Source organism: Brienomyrus brachyistius, chromosome 7 (assembly GCF_023856365.1).
Source record: "Brienomyrus brachyistius isolate T26 chromosome 7, BBRACH_0.4, whole genome shotgun sequence".
Lineage (NCBI taxonomy): Eukaryota > Metazoa > Chordata > Actinopteri > Osteoglossiformes > Mormyridae > Brienomyrus > Brienomyrus brachyistius.
In genome coordinates this window covers 26,390,173-26,407,871 of record NC_064539.1, presented here as the reverse complement: position 1 = coordinate 26,407,871, position 17,699 = coordinate 26,390,173, and the positions used below count along the sequence as shown (strand labels likewise).

General features: G+C 42.6%; 2 protein-coding genes across 2 annotated transcripts; one reads left to right on the top strand and one right to left on the bottom strand.

Moving 5' to 3' along the window:
• Window positions 1-1,300: 1,300 nt before the first annotated feature.
• rhobtb3 (Rho related BTB domain containing 3) lies at window positions 1,301-14,994 on the top strand. The gene is made up of 12 exons (XM_049020862.1): window positions 1,301-1,810; window positions 2,424-2,691; window positions 3,072-3,264; window positions 7,253-7,410; window positions 9,744-9,852; window positions 10,062-10,442; window positions 11,369-11,478; window positions 12,200-12,302; window positions 12,580-12,753; window positions 12,892-13,058; window positions 14,398-14,494; window positions 14,876-14,994. Coding segments are annotated over exons 1-12 (1,881 nt in total). The 5' UTR covers window positions 1,301-1,808.
• Window positions 14,571-17,165, bottom strand: glrx (glutaredoxin (thioltransferase)). The gene is made up of 3 exons (XM_049020861.1): window positions 16,825-17,165; window positions 16,056-16,196; window positions 14,571-15,022 (listed from the first exon to the last, which is right to left on the bottom strand). The coding sequence occupies exons 1-2, from the start codon at window positions 17,029-17,031 to the stop codon at window positions 16,083-16,085; spliced, it is 321 nt and encodes a 106-aa protein (XP_048876818.1). The 5' UTR covers window positions 17,032-17,165; the 3' UTR covers window positions 14,571-15,022; window positions 16,056-16,082.
• Between the last annotated feature and the right edge of the window lie 534 nt (window positions 17,166-17,699).

Genomic DNA, 17,699 nt, shown 5'->3' with positions numbered 1-17,699 from the left:
GGCAGGGAACAACCCAGGATGGGGGGCCAGCCCATCGCAGGGCACACTCACACACCATTCACTCACATATGCCTTCCTACGGGCAATTTAGCAAGTCCAATTAGCCTCAGCATGTTTTTGGACTGTGGGGGGAAACCGGAGTACCCGGAGGAAACCCCACGACAACATGGGGAGAACATGCAAATTCCACACACATGTAACCCAGGCGGAGACTCTGGGTCCTAGAGGTGTGAGGCAACAGTGCTAACCACTGCACCACCATGCCACCCCAACTCTGAAACATAACAGAAAAAAATCAAACAAATCATCAGCGAAAGGTGTTATTTCATCATACATCAACTGTGTGCATGTACATGATGACTCTTTGAACGGTGCCTAATGCATGTTTAAACCCAGAGACCTTTGTGACATGGTTCACCACTCGAAATGGAGAAGGAGCTGTGTACGTCTGTTGGTTGCACTTTACGATTTTTTTTAAGATCTACAGCCGTTTTTTTCCCAGGGACAATGCAAATGTTTTTGTCTATCTTGTAGACTGTCAGGTGTGTGACGTCACTGTAATTATAATAATAATCTCTAGGTCAACGTTGTGTAGTTTTTATTTCATCTTCTTCCATATCGCCTTCAACCCATTAGGCTTAAAGCCTATTTCACCATCTTGAACAACAGATTCATTGTTATTCTTTGTTTCGAGTGAAAGGTTTGAATCAATATATTCGTGGCGAAAAACGAGTTCAGCGTCGTAGAAAAATGTATACGGTGGTACCTGCGATTCGGGACATTACCGACCTTTGGCTAAATATCAGCATTGTTTTCGGTTTCACCCGAAATAACCTCTTTTGAACACGTGCAACTATTCTGTGCTGATAATTTATTTATTTACTTTGGTATTAAGAATATTTTTATAAATCCATTTTTTTCCAATTACTAGGCTATGTTTCACAAAGATGATAGTCAAATCATGCTTAAAACAATGCTCGTCGTATAATATCGTAACTACAGCCTATACAGTACATCGCTTTGATTAGAAATACTTTTTTGTTTGTCTGCCTTTTTTGGGTTGTGTGATACTGGATCCTCATTATAGCCCAGTATTAGTATTCCGAACCATACAGCAAAACTCCTCCCATGCCAATTCGCTCAACTGGATTGCCAGAATTAACAATAATTAACCCAAAAGGCTGAAAATGCTGTTTTCGGGAGTGTTAACATAAGTATACGGCAGTGTGTAGCTGAGAGCCCTGCTGTTGTAATTGCCGCGTCGGATCCCCGCTCTTGCTGAGTCAGGACCCTCGATCCTCCCACCAACAAGATCCCTTCACTCTCTCAGCTCCTCTTATGTTTCTACCTGATGATCTTCTTCTTTTCTCTCTCAATGACGTCATTTAAAGATGGACTATGATGCGGGGTGTGTTGCCGAAGATCCCGTACTGTTTATTCTTGCGTTCCGCTCCCGTTTCGCTCCTTAAACTTAGGCTGCTTTAAGCGCAGTGTCCTGCTAAGCGGTGCGGGCTCGCTTTGCTCCTTTCTTTCTTTGCTGTTGTGTTTTTACGGTCTGAGCTGCGGCTCCATTGCGGACAGGACGCTTTAAACTGGGCTGTTTATGAATGAACGACAATAACAAGGGCAGAAGAAAACAAAACTCTTCTGTTTTCATTCCGTTCTTGAAATCACTGATATGCGGGATTAAAAATCCCGACCTTCACTGCGGGGGAAAAAAACCATTTCTCCGCAGACTAAATGTGAAATCTTAGCACTGGGGTACGTGTTTGCGAGGATTTCTTCAAAAGAGTCGAGGCGGGGTGACCATGTAAGTTACCCTTATGTTTCATATCCAGTATTAAATCATGGTAAAATTGTACTATATTTTTATCTGTTCGTTTCGCTTGCACGCGTTATTGCACCACGTGTAATTAATAAAATGACATAGTAAAATAAAGCAACAATATGAATTTAATATTTCTTTTACCATTCTAGTAACAATGACTTTAGAGTCATTCGCTCGGTTTTTTTTACCTTGCCGCCAGTGATAATGCATCACTTTGTCTTCGTGGTAAGCATTGTTAATTAGCAACAGAATAAAGACTGTACTTTTTATTCTCCCCATCATAGTGCGTTTATTTTTCATCTTGACTGCAAAAATACCGCCTTATGTTGCTTTTATGCTTTCATTCTCTGATAAAATCCAGCCGATCACTTTATTTCTCCAACTTATTTCAATTTATACATGTTTTTGTGATGAATACTGCCTGTTTGCACACACAAAGCTATCTATCTATCTATCTATCTATCTATCTATCTATCTATCTATCTATCTATCTAACATATTGTTTCTATCTAAAACATTTCCTCACACATTTCAGTGAGTCAGTTATGTTCACCACATGACTTTCTGCTTCTTCCACTTGCTGCCGATTGCTCAGGTCTATCCACATTGTAGCCCTGGGGTGTGAGCGCCCAGGTCACGGGGCCACGGAGGAGGAGCCAGGACACGGCCAGGGTGGCCTGCTCTGGAGCTACCTGGGCTGGGGCATGGTGGGCGTGATGAGGGGCCGCTGGGACGTGGTGGACGGCGCCCCCCAGGGGGCTATCGCCGCCCCATGTCACCACACACTGAACACGGCCTTTGCCGAGTACCAGGCCCGTGTTCTGGGTGATGTCAGGGTGGTGCTGCACGATTGCCCCCGCTGGGTGAGTGACCTAGGGCCCAGCTGCTCCCTCTCGATGGCTGAAGGTGAAATAGGGGTCAGGCTTGCAGAGAACACTCACTTTGTGACTCACTTAGTCCACCAGGAAGAAGGCTAAGCCAATATTCTATCCATCTTCTAAACGATTATTCACGGGGAGGCCTGACGGTGCAGAAGGATGGGCACATACAAGCATGCCCACACACAATCACACACTCAGAGACACCAGTTAACCTAACTGCATGTCTTTGGACTGTTGCAGGAAACCTGTGTCTTGGGGACAATAAACCATTATTTGATTGATTTATTAACTGATTGGTTGATCAAATAATCATGATATTGCTGCTAGTGTAAAATCTCTATCTCTTCTGTCCCTTCAATTAGGATCTTCTTGACAGTAACTGGGTGACCACGCAGAGTTTGCTGGAACAGGCTGACATTCTGGTCATTAAGTACTCCGTGAATGACAAGCTCACCTTCCAGCAGCTGCGAGACACTTATGGGCCACGCATACGCCCCCTGCTGCGTCACTGGGCCATCCCTGTCGTTGTGGCGGCTGTGGGCGCACGCCTTAATGGTAAGTGCTCTGCTGCGATCAGTTTCCGTTTGCTTTCTTTGCCTGAACGTGAAGCAGGGTGATCCTATTATAAGACGATTTGCTAATACCTCATTGTTACTTAGTTGATCTACAGACTCATGCAAAAGTCTTAGACAGTCAAAGGAAGTGATGTATAAATGGTCTTCATGGTGCCATAAAACTGACATTATGTCTATCAGTGTGTTAACTTAACCATTTCAAAGCCTCTTTGAATGTCACGCCAGTATTTACAGCAACCATCCAGCACCCAGTATATTTTTTGATTCAATTACTGGCACACCATTGTTTGGCTAATCAGTACCTCAGTGAATTATTTCACTAATTAAGTTATTAATTGATTAATTGCGTTTGTGGTGAAATTTATCAAATACATGGAATGGCTGAGGTGCCCCTGAGGAGAAGTTTAGGAGCCAAAGTGATGTTCTTCTAGTCATTCAACAAAATATCAGTAATTGTCTGGAGTAAAGGAGAAATTCCTATTTGTTTTTCATCGTGTTACTTGTAATTGCCATATTTTGATGTTCAATTGTGTTTTTTTTTGTTCTGAGCAAATATACACTTACTACCTAGATAAATAGGTAATTACACATTTCCTTTGACTGCCCGAGACTTTTGCGCTGTGCTTTGGCTCGATCTGTTTTTGCTCTTCTCTGGATGTAAGATGCTCATCTGAGGATTTGTATCTTAAATAAAATGAATTAATTTCGTGCAGCAGCATTACTTGCAATTTATGCATGTTTTATTAAAACAAATGAGGCTGTGCCCTTTGCGCGATACTGATGAAAGACATGCATGCTAGATTTGTTACCATAAATGTCAGTGAAGTGAGTAATATGTTATAGCTGTTTTAATATTTATTCAAATTAAATATTCTCTGTTCCTGTGCCGTATGCTTCACATATTTGTCTTGGCTGATGGAAGAAACAAATAATGATTTTATGTGTAATGAAATAACCAGTGTCTACTGGGACAAAATGCCGCATTTGCCTAAATACTGGCGTTTCAGTCACCTACAACATGACCTTCCATATTACATGTAGCATGAGCTCAAAACATGTTATTTTCGGGATTTTGTTTCAAAATCAATGTATTCAAATGTTAATGTTTCAAATCACGATCATCATTGCAAAAATGTTTTTCAAGATTTAAATAAAATCACAAGGGAACTAGATTCTGCTGTAATTGAAAGAAGCTCAGGGTTAGTTATAATTAAGCACATTATTTCTTTATAGCTTAACAGTATATATAAAAAACTAAGTTTTACTCCTCAATTATAGAACTATGAGGTGTTTCCAAAACCCCTCCAGAAGGGTCCTGCTGTCTGTTCTTTTTCTTTTTGGCCGTAAAATAACTATGGGAATTAAACAGTCTAGAAAATAGTAAATTTCCCTGGTCTAATTGTCTTCTATCTGGACACCTTATTTTACCAGATACAAACCTGCTACAAGAAGCCTCTCATTCTTCCTCTTGTGTAATGTTACTGCTGTGCCTACAGGTAACGTGCCACTAGAAATACAGTCAGTAGGTGCCGCAACAGGAGCAGATCTCTCTCTCGAGTGATTTGAAGAAGCAGCTCCTGATCAAAGTTCCCGTTAATCGGAAAGAATGGCAGAAGCCCTGGGGGCGTGTGACGCTCTCACTGTACCTGGTACTTGAAGAATCGCTGAACAGGATGTTTCAGAGTCAGAAAATCATGGCACAGGAATAGGACAGAGGGGCAGACGCACAATCGCGAAACCTGCGGCACATCTAAATGCTGAAGCGTCTTGCCTGAGCACTTCAACCAAATGTGAAAGCTGGAATTTGACTCTGGACTAGAAATACTGCTGGCGGCTCTGCTCGTGCTGTCCCTCACCGTCAGACGTGCAGTCAACACAGTCATCAACACCATACATCAGGTTTTAGATTTTAGAAGCCTTCCCATCATATGGATTAACCAGAATGGCCATTTCACGTTGATCGCTGGTCCTGATTGGATGTTTAATGACGATATCTGCCATAAGCAAGTATTTCTGATCCATGGCACAATGAGCTTTCAGGCTACACCCAACTGGTTCTACAAGGAGCAGAGGGGTAAATATGGCAGTTTGTGTCTAAATGGAGAGGCAACAGGAAAATCTGAAACATAACAGAGACTATTAAATACTTCATAAACACTGGGATATCTCCCATTTATTTATATGTGTGTTCCTGTAATAAATAAAAATGGATATAGTTGGTTGTCATTTGTCACGCTGACAAAGCTATATGCTTCCAACAATGGACATGAAACGGATGACAGATCAGCTTCGCGTGCCGTCTGAATGGTGTGTGAGCTTAATAAAAACACAGCACTGTTGTTACTTTGTAGCTATTTGTCGCTGTTTGTAGCTGTCATCTTCCCTTGGTAATGAATCTATGTTCTGAAGGCCACCTCCTACCATTCCTGGACTTTAACAGGCTGTGATTTATTCTATATCTTGGCTTTGACTGGCCTGTCTCTCTCTTTACGGACTGATAGTGAAAGGTATTTCCTCTTTTCTGATCGCTTGTGTTAGTACCAGGATGTCGGATTATGTATGCATCTGTACGGGTATGTTTATATGCCGATCAGCCATAACATTAAGACTACTGACAGGTGAAGTGAATAACATTGATCATCTCATTACGGTGGCGCCCGACCTGGGTGTTGTTATATATTAGGGAAGCAAACAGTCAGTTCTTGAAGCTGATGTCTTGGTAGCAAGAGAAATGGGGAGGTGTAAGGATGTAAACGACTCCGACAAGAGCCAAGTTCTGATGGCTAGATGACTGGGTTAGACTTTCTTCAAAACAGCAGATTTTATGGGGTATTTCCAGTGTGCAGTGGTCAGTACCTGCCAAAAGTGGTCCAAGGAAGTCCCGTCTGGTGAACTGGCGATGGGGTCATGGGCACCCAAGGCTCACTGATATGTGTGGGAAGCAGCGTCTGGTCTGGTTTCACAGGAGAGCCACTGTAGCACAAATTGATGAAAAAGTTAATGGTTATGATAGAAAGGTGTCACAACACACAGTGCATTGCTGCGTATGGGGCTGCATGTCCGCAGACCAGTCCGAGGGTCCATGCTGACCCTTGTCCGTCGTCAAATGCACCAACAATGGCCTTGTGAGTGTCAGAACTGGACCATAGAACAATGGAATAAGGTGGCCTGGGATGATGAGTCATGTATTCTGTTACAGATGTGGATGGCTGGGGGCATACGTGTTTTTCACTTGTTCTTTACTTGCTGCTGGCACCAGAATGCATTATGGGAAGAAGGCAAGGCGATGGAGGCAGTGTGTGGCTTGGGGCAATGTTCTGCTTGAAAACCTTGAGTGCTGGTATCCATGTGGATGTTACCATGACGTACCACTTACCTAAAAATTGTTGTAGACCAAGTACACCCCTTCATGGCAAAGGTATTTCCCCGAGGGCAGTGGCCCCTTTCAGCAAGGTAACTGCAAAAATTGTTCAGGAATGATTTGAGGAACATGAAGTAGAGTTCAAGGTGTTGAATTGGCCTCCACATTCCCCGGATCTCAATCTGATCGAGCATTTGTGGGATGTGCTGGACAAACAAGTCCAATCCATGGAGACCACACCTCGCAACTTACAGGAATTAAAGAATCTGCTGTTTACCTCTGTCCTGAATAGTAGTCTCCGTGTAGATCTGTATTGCGTGTAGCCTGTAGTATTTAGTTTTGTTTTGCACATTGAGCCAGAAGAAACGTAATTTTGTTCTACTATACACTCTCCAATTGTATGGTCTGAATGACAAAGTTTTCTTTGACTTTGACATCTTGGTGCCAGACACTACAGGACACCTGGAGTCCGTGTCTAGACGGGTCAGAGCTCAGACGAGTCAGGCAGCACGAGGGGAACCTACGCAATATTATGCAGGTGGTTTTAATGTTATGGCTGATTGATGCATGTGTGAGCCCTGCTCTCTCTCCTGTATCCCCACCCTAGAGGACAGCCCCCCTTGCACATGCCCCCTGTGTGCCTCTGATTGGCGTAGTTCAGTGCCACACAGCGAGGGCCTGCAGCTGTCCCAAGATCTGGGGGCTACCTACCTTGAGCTGCCTTCGCTCAACGACTTCTTCGTGGGACGCTATTTTGGGGGTGTGGTGAGTGTCCAGGCTGAGCCTGCATTTCTCAGTTTGTTCGTCCGTGTTTTCAGGCACAAAAAGGCACAAAAGTAGATCCAGAAGCTGTAGCAGTAAATGTGCAGTAACTATCTGGCACCTGAAGGTCGTTCCGCAAATCCCTGCATCCCAAGTAGATCAGTTTAATGTAACTTTTGAAGTGGTAAGCAAATTTTGATCCACCAGCTGAAATATCGCTCAGGATGGAATAAACAATATATATCTGTACGAGGAACGTACAAGTCACACATCACTCTTATAAGCTGTGAACCTGGTTTTTCATGCAATTAGTTCTTGCTAATTAAGCACTGGATAGGTTGATTGATTATTTCCGGTCATTCTGACTAAAATGCTTTCAAAATAAAAATGATGGATTTATAGCAGCGGTGGGCAGTCTTATCTGCAAAGGGCCGGTGCGTGTGCAGGTTTCTGGGGTAACCTGTAGGTCAGCTGTTCAAACCCAGGTGTGAGGACTCTTCAGCCAATCAGTCCTCTAATTAGTAATCTAATTAGAGAGCTGCATTGAAAACCTACATACACACCGGCCCTTTCTGGATAAGATGGGCCACCGGGCTTCCAGACCCAGTCAGCATTGCTCCAGTTAATTTTTTCCATCCAGTTTTCTCCTTTCAGTTTTCAATATAACTCCTGTAATACAGCCGCCTTGATTAATCACATGTGTATTGAAGCTGAGTATGGAAATGCGCCCAGTGGCCATTCTGCTGTGAAACGTACCGAATCTTCATCTCATTCAACAGCTATAACTAAAATAGATGTATGATATTAATTGGGACTACACAACATGTCCTTGCCCCCGAAAACTCTGGGGTAATATTCAGTATGTTATGTTAACAACACACTGCACAGAGAAGACAGTGTTTTGTTCGGAATAAATTTAAAGATCCAAATACACTATATGGACAAAACTATTGGGACACCTGGCCAACATACTTGCAGTAACTTTTATGACATCACATTCTAAATCCAGAGGCATCGATATGGAGTCGGTCCCCGCTTTGCAGCTGTAACAGCTGTCACTCATCCAGGAGGGTTTTCCACAAGATTTTGCATTTGTGAATTCAGGCCCTGATGTTGGACGTGGAGGCCTGGCTTGCAGTCTCTATTCTAGTCCATCCCAAAGGTGTTTGATGGGGTTTGGCTCTATGTGGGCCAGTCAAGTTCATTCTCACCAAACTCCAAAATGTCTTGGTGTGCTGAGGCATTAAGAAATCCCTTCACTGGACCTTAGAGACCTGTCCCAACCCATTGAAAAACAACCCCACACCATTATCCCTAATCCACCAAACCTTATAGTTGGCACATTGCAAGCAGGCAGGTAATGAGTCAACAGAGCACTGGTGATTTTTACAAACTATGTGCCTCAGCACTCGGTGACCCTGCTTCACGTCGCCTGCCACTTCATAGCTGAGTTTCTTTTGTTCGAAAATGCTTCCATTTTGGCAATAATCCCACTTACTGTTGACTGTGGAATATCTAGCAGGGAAGAAATGACTCATTGCATAGGTGGCATCCTATGACAATATATGAATTCGCTGAGCTCTTCAGAAGGACCCATCCTTTCACAAATGTTTGTAAACCTGATTGCATAGGTAGGTACTTGATTATATACACCTGTGGGATTGAGCCTGTGAAATACCCAAATTCAGTGATTAAGAGGTGTGTCCCAATACTTTTGTCCAATTAATGAATCTTATTCCTTTGCAGGTTATTTAAAATATGTATATGTTAAATATATACTATTTAGATAATTCCATCAAAGTTTAGGGTACATTTTGTGACATCTGTTGATCTCTGGTGTAATTAATAATTAAGTGTTTAATAGGTATAGAAATGGCCTGTTTTTTTCATTTTTACAATGTACTGCGCTGTTCCAACTAATGACTAAATAAACCTCTTTAATGGTAAAAACATGAAATGATGTAATGGGTGAAGTTGTGGAGGACTGCATGGACATTAAATGAGCTATAAATGAGCAAAGTATGTCTGAGTTTTCAAACCAAGTAATGAAACCTACCTAGATGATATGCTATGCTGCCGGCCCAAGTAAACACCTTCTAGCCAGCTGTCAAATTATCAATATCTAGTTGTACATTGTTCCGTGCTCCTAATCATTGTATACGTTGTTAGCAGTAGCTCTACTAGAAGATATGGTACTGAGAATGGTCATAAGAAAAGTAATGAGATTGATTGCATGTCTAGATGGACCACCTTGAGTATAAGTTAATGTGTGCAGTGGTATTGCAAGCTGTTGCAGCAGCCCTGTTAAATGTAAGCCTCCGTGTGTCTGAGTTTAGCTGGAGTACTTCATAGTCCAGTGTCTGAAACAGAAGGCAAAACAGAGGCCAGAGAAGAGGCGGAGCCACAGGGTCAGTGAGCCCCGCCCACCACAACTGGAGCAGCCAGGTAGAGTGTGACCCCACCCACATATCGGGACTGCCTTACTAACTCTAGCCTCTTGCATTCAACATGTTATTTCCTGGAAAATTCTGTTTGTTTTACTGAATTAATGTTTGTGGTGAGAGTCAGTGGAGTTCGATAGGGGTTAGAAAATCAATGCGTAACATGATCGGCAGCCCCAAACCCAGAACTCTCTCCTATCTTCTGTTGTCTAGCCCGGCTACCCAATGTGCGAGTGGAGGAGTCTAGCTTCTCGCGGGATCTGCAGTGGCTTCTGGAGCGCGGAGTCCAGTTCGCTGACGTAGCCTTTTACGCCGGTGATTCCGGAAAGGAGCTGGGCTGGGCGCATGCGGCGGTGCTGTGCTCTGTCAGCCCTTACTTTCGGCATCTGCTGTTGGGGGCACAATCCCGGGACAGGCCAGTGTCCCGCTGCGGCTGCCAGGACGCTATTCAAGGCCTGCTGTCCAGGTGGGATGGGGGCTTGGATGAGCCCCCCCGCACGGACGTGCCCCTCCCTGGACATCTATCTCGCCTAGTGGTGAAGGACCCTCTGCTTTGCCTGTGTTTATGGGAGACGCTGAAGTTCCTCTATAGAGGTGAACAAACGGAAGCTGGCACTATGGATCCTCCTCATACTCTTTGCTCTGTCATCTCTCCTCATTTTCTCTCTTTTTTTTTACTCACCTTTTGTTCATAAAGAGCTTCTCTTTCCCAGTTTTTTTACTCTGGAATTGCAAATAAAAGCAGATGTGTATCAGCTTCCTATCCTTTAAGCTGACGGCCTGTTTGAAAATACAGACATGTAATAGGGGCTAATATACTTACCGTTCTATCTTTAAAGGACAGAAAGCGAGCTTCAGTTTCACCTCATTAAAGCCGGCCTTTGTTGGGGCTTTCCCTGTCCAATTTATTGGCATAAGGATATTTTTTATGAGCAGAGTATATATTTAGATGGGATACAAGACTGCCATTTGTAAAAAACAAGGTTGCATTTATGTGCAATGTTCATGCTGCCATCATCCAACCACTAATCCACTTCAGACTCACGGGGGGGTGAGTCTATCCCAAGCACCACAAGGCACATGGCAGGGGAACAGGTTGGATGTGATTCCAGTCCGATTCAGATGCACACTAAGGCAGCTTGGAGATGCCAGATCACCTAAGTGCATGAGTTTGGACTGTGGTGAGGAACTTAGATCAGTGTTTCCCAACCTGGTCCTTGGAGACCCCCAAATAGTCTACGTTTTTTGCTAAAATGTAGACTGTCTGGCAGGGAGCTGGCAGGGCGCAGCAATGTGGGCTGTTTGTTTGTCCCTGCAGACCCAGAGGAAACCCCACAACACTGCATGAGGCAACAATGCTGTCCACTGCACTCCACCCTACTTACAGTATTACATCCATGCGATATTGTATAGTTTTAAGCAATCCCCTCCACGGTTACCATGTATAAAATTATGACATTGACTAATCATGCATGTCTTTGTCAAAATGTATATCATTGGTAGCCCTGCTTTTGTTTCAGGGGCATCTGAGTGGAAACAACTGCAGGATGCAGCGACGGAGAAGCTGAAGAACTCGGCGGCGGTGGCAGAGCTCATGGACAGAGTCCGATCCTTTCTTGAAATGGAAAAGGTATTTGCTCTTTGTGACACAGCATTTCTAAATCTGTCTAGGCACGCGCTGTGAAACAGTGCCACCTAGTGGAGCAAACGGGAGCTGCAAATGGAAATTTTCTTGTCTTTTATTGCAGCATTGTTAAAACTAAAAAAAAAAAAACCTAACTCCTTTTTAGTGGGAGGAAAGTATTTCCGTAAATGTACAAATTAGAAATTTTACATTTACTTAAGATGTTTTTATCGAAAGTGACGTATAACTGAGAGAGCTGGGTCAGGCAGTCTGTGAAGCAATTGGGCTTGAACACTATTGATTTGCAGCATAAGGCAAGGTGGACTTGAGTTCGGATAGCATCCTTTTTAGTTTGCCTATTTGCTATGATAGGCAATAATAGGCTTGATAATAAAAGTATTAATTTGAATAAATGCATAAAATTCATAAACATTGAGGTAACATTAAAATAACATTTCTTATGAAGAGTAAAAAATGTATTTACTGCAGTATATGTCATGCAATATTTTTGGACACATAAACAACTTTGGTATAGAGCTCATAGAAGATCATCAAACTGAAGAGTAAGTTTAGTTTTCTTTCCCTTTATTATAAGGTAGAAGTTTTATATATTGAAATTAGAAGAGAAAAAAATGTTTTGTGAGATATCTACCTTTGTTTGGTTGTCCCCAAACAGGAGGGGAAACTCCTTAAGAAGGCTGACAGAAATTCATGTCTCTGTGTTTAGGGTTCAAGAGACACCCTCAGTCACTCCTCCCAACAACCACCTCACTCCCTGGGCAATCTGCTCAACTCCCCCCTCTGCTCCGACGTCATTTTCATGGTGCAAGGTGACTTTTCAGCCCATTTACCATCATTTTATAACGGACTTGGATATTTACGTCTAAGAAAGACAAATTCACTGCATTTACTTGGTACCTGTGTAGTGTATTGGACAATGGATACATAAAAATATCACCCCAATACCAAGACACATTTTATTGACGAAGATAATAGCATTTATGATTTTAGATATTTCATCCAAGTTTCAGAAATGTATGCTTTACTTAAAAGCTAGACTGTTGCAACGTCATTCTGAGAGTGTCTCCATCTCTGAATTCTCCTCAGGCAGCGTCTTGCCAGCCCACAGGGCGGTCCTAGTGGCACGTTGTGATGTCATGGCGGCCATGTTCAGTGGGAAGTACGCCGAGGCTCGGAGCCGGGTGGTGCCCATCCATGGAGTTTCCTCGGACACCTTCCTCTCGTTCCTTGAATACCTCTACACTGACACATGCTGCCCAGGTGGGTGAATAGGTTTATACTAACAGTTTTCTCTCCCATCTCCATAGCTAAAAGGGCTCAGCATTCTCTCCGATAATGGTTTTCCCAGGGTGCACCTTTCTGTGTTCACTCGGATGCCATTTGTGTCTCTCTCTGCAGCCAGCGTGCTACATGCCATGGCTGTGCTGGTCTGCGCTGAGATGTACCAGGTGAAGCGTCTGCAGCATCTGTGCGAGGTGTGCATCTGTGCCTACCTGCAGAGCATGCCCAGCAGGGAGCTCAGCACCACCGGCATCAGTGTCATCAGACTGCTCCGCAGGGCAAAGGTACGTATGGATTTACACCTTAAACCCATTACCATAAATGTCAGCGTAATCGTGTGATTAAGGGTAAAAAAAGGTTATGACAGAGTCATTAATGAGGAAAGAAGTGGTAGGGCAGCATGTGGCTCTGTGGGTTAGACCCTGTGCCTGTGAGGGGAAGGTCTTTGGTTCACATCCAATGGCCGGCAGAGTGATGTCACTCTCAGGCCCATGAACACGACCTTTAACCCCAATTACTCGAGGGACCTTATCTGACCTCTCTAAACCTCAGTCGTATGTCACATTTGACAAATCGACTGCTAAATGTGCGATGGTGCAAGAGGCCTGGACAAGAAAGGATCAGCTTCAAGCAAAAGCTAGAATGACAGGTTTACTTATGAAAATATTGACTTGTATATTCCTCGTTTGGCATGTTACACTACCATCTGTCACCTTACTGCCAGTTGCACATTATTCCTGGTTTTTTACGATCGTTTGTGGTGCTGGGCAATATACCGGTTCATCCAGCGAATATTCCGGTTTTAATATCCCACCATACCATAGCAAAGTTGAAACAGCTGTAATGCTTCAAGAGGCAGCAAATTATATAATGTTGTTGGCTGCTAGAAGCGCTATGGATCACTGTGTAGAGGGTATTGAGAAGGAACAGGTGACTGTGAGTAGCCATCTTACTAATAGTTATTTAATAACACAACAATTCTCCATATGTACCTGTTTGGCATAATAGTATTTATAGATACTGCTTCAATCTGTGCTTGAAAATGTGGATTATGTGTAACATATATAAAAAGATATATTTAGTTCTGCAATTAGTCGATAAAGCAAAATCCTTAATATTACCAATTTATCACGGTAATTATTAAAATCATGCAAGTTAAGCAAACATGTTATTACCAATCTAAATATACAGTAATCAAAATGTTTCTATGGAACTAAATATACATTAATCTAATGAAACAGTATTAATATATATTATAATTAGTACATTATATAATATATAATTAGTATATAAATTAGTACATAATTAGTGAAACATTTCTTATTGAGCTTAGTTCAAAGTTATGATCAATAAAACGTTTTTATTGAGCTGAATATCCATTAATTTATTTTAAAAAATATTCGTAGATGTATTTTATTGACGTAAACACTTGCTGCCGTATTAATGGTAAATTAGGAAAATTACCATAATATATGTTCCTGTTACGACAGCATTGGAGTTAGGAACTCAAGCATTAACCATCACATTGTACTGCGTGTAACTATGTGTTTGACAAAGCCTTAATTTGGCGTAAATTGACGTTAAACTCTGCGCCTAATGACCTGCACGTTCTGGTTGTGACAGTGCCACAATGCAGACCAGCTTTACGTTTGGCTCCTGCACTTCATTGCCAACAACTATCTGATTTTCAGCCACAAACCAGACTTCATGGAGCTGTCAGGTAAGCACTTCCCTATAAACTTGACACCGCAGGTTCAACCGCACTGAAGTTTACCACAGTAATGGCACTCGTAACATTTGGATTGATACATATTTATTGTTTTACATGCTTCTAGATCAGAATATTCAGAAAAGCACAATTACATCGGCTTTAGCTCTGTAGTACAGAACCGTAGCCCATATTCATATCAAATCCATGGTAAATATGTAATCCATGAAAAGTAAACTAGTGCTAAGCAATTTCCACTGAGATAACAACATTGTTCTGATTCTAAAAGGTGAACAGATGCATCAGCTAAGCATTTTAGGTATGTTTTAACTGCCTTTTGATAGTGGCTGTTAGCAGAATAGGTGGAGCATATATTTCTGGCTACATTCGCAGAGGAGGAGAGGGAACAGGTGGAGAGGTTGCGGTGGCCATCCAGGGGATACCTGCAGCAGCTCAGCGAATATCAGCAGTGCCGGCGGCAGCTACGCAAGTCACGCTGCTCCGTCATGTGATCAGGAAGTGCGCTGAGGAACAGACAGACTGAAGAGACAGAGGAGAGGGAGGGGAACACATGGTGAAAATCTACAGTCAGCATTGTTACCCATAGTCAGTGATGTGTCATTGGCCGATAATCTTAAGACGAGTCTGGATGAAAACGGCCATCTGTCCATCTTTCAGCCACCTATCCCAGACAGGGAGGCAGGGGGCCTAAAGCATATCCCAGGCACTACAGGCCACAAAGCTGGGGTACACCCGAAAGAGGAGGCTCGTCCATCATAGGGTCACACAGTCAGACACTACAGGCAATTTAGAAACCCCAATTCACCTGAGTTCTTGTCTTTGGATGGCAAGAATAAACCATTGTACTTGGAGGGAAACCCCCAACGTGGAAGAATGAAAACTCAACACAGAGTAAAGGCAGGATTCCAAACTTCTGCCTTGGAAGCGAGACAATGGTGCCGCCCATTGATCCACCCACAGAAAACATATTTTTATATATTCTGTACATTAATAATACACTTGAAACAGTGCTAAACACATAGACGATACCATAACAAGCGATCCTGCTTGAGCTGATAGTCGTAGAGTGATGAATAAATTAACCTGTTTCTTTAGTGTGTTGTGTGAACAGAAATCTGTGCATGCACTTTAGACACAGAGGTGAATTGCCTGATCAGAGAAAAATGAACAGGGGAGTTAAGGTAGGGTGAGGTCAGGCTTTCCTTTTGTCAAAGGAAGAAGGCGCTTAATATAGCCATTATTTAAGTCAATAACACAGCAGCACGCAAATACCTTAAATATTTACTCTACACACCTTTATTTGCTGCCATATAGTTATTTGAAGGTTATGCAACTATTTTTATAACGAACAAGTTCAGTTATTTTGTTCATAATTGTTTTTGTAATTATTTATTTGTAAAGGACTGAGTTTTAATTGCATTTTTAATTACCAGCACGTGGAGTTAATTGTACCTTTTCTTCATATGGGTAGACGTACACAGTACCTTGGACTCCTGTCAGAATGAATAAAACCTGATTTAAGAAAAGCAACCGGGCTGTCAGAGGATCATACCTGGGGAGCTGTGGGCGTTTGAGGCGTTTACTGCAGGGCACCGACGGCTTCTAGCAGGCCCTGCAGTTCCCCAGTGTTGTCCAGCTCTTCGACATCGGTTCCTCCGCCAACACACTTCTCCCCAATGAAGACTCGAGGCACCTAAGCACAGACAGTTGTGGAAATAGATGTGATGTAATTATATCAAATTATATGTGACATAAATATATGCAAGAAGTCAAAAGAATTCCCATTTATAAACCATACATTAGCAGACATTTGATATTGAAACAGAAAAACTGAATACAGCAAATAATTGCAGGCAAGGAATTTCCATCCAGCCATGACAGTATTTCGGATGCTATGTCACATTACGGAGCACTCTGTGTGCACGGTTTCTATTATTTAAAAAAATGAAAGAATGTTTGGCAAAACTCTTTTCTCGTGTACAACACCGTAGGTTTGGTTTCAACACCGGCAGGGACCGAATCAGTCCCGAACCCCCCATAAGCACGCACGATGTTCCTGCAGTACTTCTGATCCACACCCAAATAAAACCAAGCCCTTCTCTGCTAACAAAAAGGAAGGGATGGTCAGTGCTGATCTCAGTAACTATACCATGCTGGACTTCTGCTTTTAGTATTAATATTAATTTTAAACTATTTCCGGAGTTTTCCATCTGGACTAAGATAACAAGGTAACGGGATCAGTAACGCGATCGGAAATAATTACCGAAGACAAAACATATAACAAATAAGACAAACATTGTTTTAGATCATCGAGGACTAACCGTACGAGCCCCGGTTATCTGTTGCAGGTAGTCCTGAATGCTTCCCATATCGTTCCGTCCACTGATATCAATCATTTCAAAGTGTCCGGGTTTAAAGTTGTACTTTAACAAGACTTCCTTCGCCATTACACAGTATGGACATGGCGGCTTCATGAACAAAACAACTTTATTGCCTTTTATGTGACTCTGTACGAATTCCTGCGCCATTATAAAATCACAGTACGATGCTGAAGACGTACAAAGAAAATAACCCAGTGAAGTCGGAAGCCGACCAGCCCCACTTCCCTTAAAGCGCCATCCAGCGTTTCTAATCACTTTATTAGTCACTCGTTTCAGCTGAACTCATGACTTTAATTAAATCCGGTGCATGATAATGTTGTCGTGAGACCCATATTTATCCAATTTTAAACATCGGAAATTACATTCCTGGTAGCAATTTTTTTTAGATCACTGCAATTAAATTATTACTATAGTCAGAATTTTATATATCCAAAATGTATATATCTATAATGTAATTATAAATATCCAACACTAGTCAAGGTCGGAGGGCAGGTAAATCGGGGTCAGAGCTGTGACGTCACGTCGTCTTATAACGTATACAGTTCGGTTTTTTCGTAAACTAATGCTGTTATAGATACATTACCCACCCATCCATTTTACAGACCGCTTATCCTTCTGGGTTAGGAGCCTATCCCAGAGGCTATGGGCACAAGACAGGGAACAACCCAGGAGGCGGGTTATTAAAATTATGCATGAATCGCGAGATTCCGCCACGAATGTCCAGGTCATTCATTATGGGAAAATTACGTCACCCCGCGTCCACTGTCACGCCCCTGCCACTCTCCTGTACCCTGTCTCTCACAAACACATTCTAA

Excerpts from the sequence above, each read along its gene's own strand:
- rhobtb3 (XM_049020862.1), top strand. Across the intron at positions 2,692-3,071 it reads TGCACGATTGCCCCCGCTGG|GATCTTCTTGACAGTAACTG; the intron begins GTGAGTGACCTA and ends CCCTTCAATTAG. Across the intron at positions 12,303-12,579 it reads CGTCATTTTCATGGTGCAAG|GCAGCGTCTTGCCAGCCCAC; the intron begins GTGACTTTTCAG and ends AATTCTCCTCAG.
- glrx (XM_049020861.1), bottom strand. The coding sequence starts at position 17,031 with ATGGCGCAGGAATTCGTACAGAGTCACATAAAAGGCAATAAAGTTGTT. Across the intron at positions 16,197-16,824 it reads AGATAACCGGGGCTCGTACG|GTGCCTCGAGTCTTCATTGG; the intron begins GTTAGTCCTCGA and ends GTCTGTGCTTAG.